Source organism: Myotis nattereri (genome assembly GCF_964212035.1).
Source record: "Myotis nattereri genome assembly, chromosome: 6".
Lineage (NCBI taxonomy): Eukaryota > Metazoa > Chordata > Mammalia > Chiroptera > Vespertilionidae > Myotis > Myotis nattereri.
This window is the reverse complement of record NC_138081.1, coordinates 73,848,246-73,852,042: the sequence shown is the minus strand read 5'-3', so window position 1 is coordinate 73,852,042 and position 3,797 is coordinate 73,848,246. Positions and strand designations below refer to the sequence as shown.

At 52.2% G+C, this 3,797-nt stretch overlaps 1 protein-coding gene across 1 annotated transcript; it reads right to left on the bottom strand.

Moving 5' to 3' along the window:
- Positions 1-538: 538 nt before the first annotated feature.
- On the bottom strand, positions 539-2,920 carry CITED2 (Cbp/p300 interacting transactivator with Glu/Asp rich carboxy-terminal domain 2). Its single transcript, XM_081094385.1, has 2 exons — positions 2,684-2,920; positions 539-2,221 (listed from the first exon to the last, which is right to left on the bottom strand). Exon 2 carries the CDS (start codon positions 2,211-2,213, stop codon positions 1,398-1,400), a length of 816 nt encoding a protein of 271 aa, XP_080950511.1. The 5' UTR covers positions 2,214-2,221; positions 2,684-2,920; the 3' UTR covers positions 539-1,397.
- Positions 2,921-3,797: the final 877 nt, after the last annotated feature.

Sequence of the window (3,797 nt, the reverse complement as noted above, 5' to 3'; positions counted from 1 at the left end):
AGAAGCTACTTCAGATATTAAGGTAGCGGTGTGTGTGCCTCTCCTTAGACTTTCACTGAGAAATAAGATTCATCACTACAGATAGAGATTTCTATATAATGCCACCCTCATCAATCTCCCAGAATATTACTCCCTTCTACCTCCTTTGAAGTAGTTGAATCAGGTATAGCCAGAAACACTTAAATTTTCCCTCTTCCATACTATGAAAAAAATATCCGTAATGTTTAGTATAATAAACCTTTCTAACTCTAGAGTATACTTGAATTTGATGGCAATTAAGAGGGGAAAAAAAGCTTTGACAACTTTGTAGCTTTTGATTAAAACCACACCAAGAGACATGTTCCAACGATAACAACGAAGCATTATGCCAATTATGTTAAATCCTGCTCCTCGCTTAAGCTCATCATGACCTGTTTTAGTGTCCAGTGATTTACTCTTTGGAATGCTCACTCTCATCAATAAAGTGTTCCATTTACAGAGAAAAAAAGGAAATCCTCCAGAGGGAACAACCACCCCCAAATGACTTCTAGAAAACAAGTATTTCTTAACTTTTTATTGACATTGGCAAATTAAAATAGAATAAATTAACAAGTATTTTTTCAAAAAAATGTTTTGTACAAAAATACTGTCAAAATTTCCTAAAAAGCTTTCAACACAGTAGTATCTTTTCATGTACTGAATATAACTATTAGCACAGTGTCAAAAATGTTGAAGACAGAAACAAAATAAAAATCTGTGAAATGTTTGCCACTGACGACATTCCACACACCCTATTATTGTCTGTACATATGGGGGAGGGGGGGCAGCCAACTTGAAAGTGAACAGTATGACTTTTCCTGATCCAGAACGGCTTGGCCCACATCTGTTTAATCTTCCAGTTTAGCATATTTTAAAAATTAGTCTGTACTCAAATGCATAGTTAAAAAAATGAAGCGAGATGGCAGAGTTTGTGCATCTGCCCTTCAAAGTTCATGCAACCAACTAATGCAATTTTTCCTTTCACTCATAAATTGGAACGCAGTTCAGTCATTTGAAACCATCTACAGAATCCACAAGATTAAGCAGTTTGCCAAGATTAATATCTAACAGTTGAGCACGGGAGAAAGTGAGGAAATAAGGAGTAAAAACAAACAACAAAAAAGACCAAGTTAGCTAGATATTTCAACTACATAAGGGAGGTGAATGTCAAGGCTACAAAAACGAAACAAAAACAGGAAAAAAAAAAAAAAGTGGCAGCAATTTTTTAAACCAATTTGTACAAGTTTATAGTTTACTTTGTTTCCAAGTTCTCAAACCTTTCAAGATTTGAAAAGTGAGATACTGTGTCTAAGGGAATGTTTTTAATTCACACCGAAGAAGTTGGAGGGTTTGATTTCTTTCGCTGGGTTTCGATCGAGTCAACAGCTTACTCGACTGGGCTGCTGTTTGCACACGAAGTCCGTCATGAAATCGAATTCGTTTTGCCCCAGCCAGAGTTCAGGCAGCTCCTTGATGCGGTCCAAACCCATTTCTATCACTAAGGACATAAGCACTTCCTCGTCGATGAAATCAGTGTCTATGACATTGGGCGGCAGCATTGCAGCAGGGACGTGGGCCACAGAGGCGGGCATGTTGCTGCTGCCGCTGCCGCCGCCGCCGCTATTGCTGCTGCCCGCGCCGCCGCCCGAGGTGCCGCTGGAGCCGCCAGGGGTGCTGCTCCCACCCGAGCCGGGGGTGGTGCTGCCGCCGCTGTGTTTGGGGTTGCAATCTCGGAAGTGCTGGGTTGTCCCGTTCATCTGGTGGCCTGCAGCAGAGTGCAAATCCGGCATGTAGTGGTTGTGGGGGTAGGGGTGATGGTTGAAATACTGGTTGTTGAGCTTCTGCAGCTGCATGCTGGCCGGCAGGGAGCCTCCCTGACTGGCCACCGGGGGGCCCATGAACTGGGAGTTGTTAAACCTAGCGGCGGGGGCCAGTGCGCTCGGGGGGTGCCCTCCGTTCACAGTCCCCGGCCCCATGGCGTGCCTGATGCCGCTCGTGGTATTCATGTTGCCCGCGCCGTAGTGTATGTGCTCGCCCATTAGGGCGTTGAAGGCGTGTTGGGGCTGTTGCTGCTGCTGGTGGTGATGGGGGCTCGGGAACTGCCCCATGCCCATGCGGTGGGCAGGGTGGTGGTGCAGCCCATTGGTACCGTCGGGGAAGCGCCCGTGGTTCATGGCCATCATATGGTCTGCCATTTCCAGTCCTGCAAGTGAAAAGGGCAGACGATAAGACCCGGGCCACACGTGTCGCCCACCAGAGCGCACCCCACTTTTTCTTGTCGCTGCCCCCCAAGGTCCCCGGGCGCACGTCGGCTGCGAATTCCCATTCCCCAGGATCCCCCTAGTAGCTAGCGCACCGGGACTCGCCAACACCAAGGACCTGCCACCCACAACAGAGCCGGGGGCTGCACAGGCAGCCCCTTCCCCTGCGATCGGGCGGGAGGACGGGAGCCCACACCCCCCTCCGCTCTCCTAAGTCGCCTAATAAAGGAAGTGCCCCGTAGCCCTACCGCGAACTTAAGGCTTTAAATCAGCCCTCCTCATCCTGTTGTTGCACATCCTGTTGTTATTCCCCAGCTCCGCCTCGAGCTCTTCCTACGGGCAAACCCAACCCTCGGAGGACGGGGCTGGCAGGAGCCCCTGCCAGCTTCGCCAGGCGCGCTTACCTTCCGTCTTAGCGATTTCTGCTCCGAAGACCGAGGGCGGGATCGTCGGGTCCAGGACCGGCTCAGCAGCACATAGAGGGGGCCTTCCTGGCGTGCAGGGCGCTAGCTGTCGCGTTGTCGGCGCTGAGGTCTTGCAGCGGCCGCGGGGGTAGAATCGGAGCCGCTCTCCTTTATTTTCCCTCCGCTGCCCTCACAGCTCAGCAAGACTGCCCGGCAACGGCCAACAATGAGCTGTGTTTCTTAGGGCTTTGGCCACAGTTAATATAAGGATCTCAGGAAGGGCGGAGCGAGAGCCTCCCGGCGGGAGGCAAGAAAAAGCGGATTCTGGAGCTCCGGGCACGCCGGACCGGGTCGTGGAGCTGCGTCCCGCGGCCAGCGGCACGTGCACAGACGTTGCCGCGGGCCAAGGTGCTGCCCCGTTGCCCCCAGACTCTGGTTTCCTCCCTACCCGCAAATGTGGGGACCGCCCGGTCGCGCCGGGTCCAGGGAGAAAATCCTCCTTGGACTCCTAGCCCTCAGGTATCGCCTTCCCGGAGAGGAGCAAGGAAAACTCACCGCCCCCAGCCCCCGTACGGCCGGATCCCCCATCCCAACCCCTTCCACTGGGTTCACCTAGCGGTGTGGGCTACCTTCTACGGGACAAGGGGTTTCGCTTGCGCCCTAGCCCTCCATAGTGCCCTTTTGCCTCCCCGGTTTTGCAAAAGCTTCCTTGGATCGAGAGAATGGCTGTGTTTTCCTGAGTGGGGTTTTAAAGCCCGGGACAAATAACGCTCCCGCCCCCGAGCGCGCTTTCCTGGGCTGTGCTTTTGTGTTTTTGTAGGGGCAGCAGGTAAACTGATCTAGAAAAGACTCCTTGTAGATGCATTTTTTCCTCACTCCTTTCAAGGACAGGAGCTGGGGGCAGGGAGCGGCACTGGCTGCAGGTGGACCGAGCGCGCGAGCGAGCGAGCCCGGCCGGTCCCGTTCTTGCGATTGGGAATCCGGTCCGCGCTTTCGGGCCCACCCGGCGCTCCCCGTGTGCTTTAGCTAAGTTTGCTTTGCAGCTAGCTCTTGGTAGCTTTGGCATCCGAGCTGAGGCGTCTCTGCTCTGTAAACAAACTCAGCGATCCTCGTC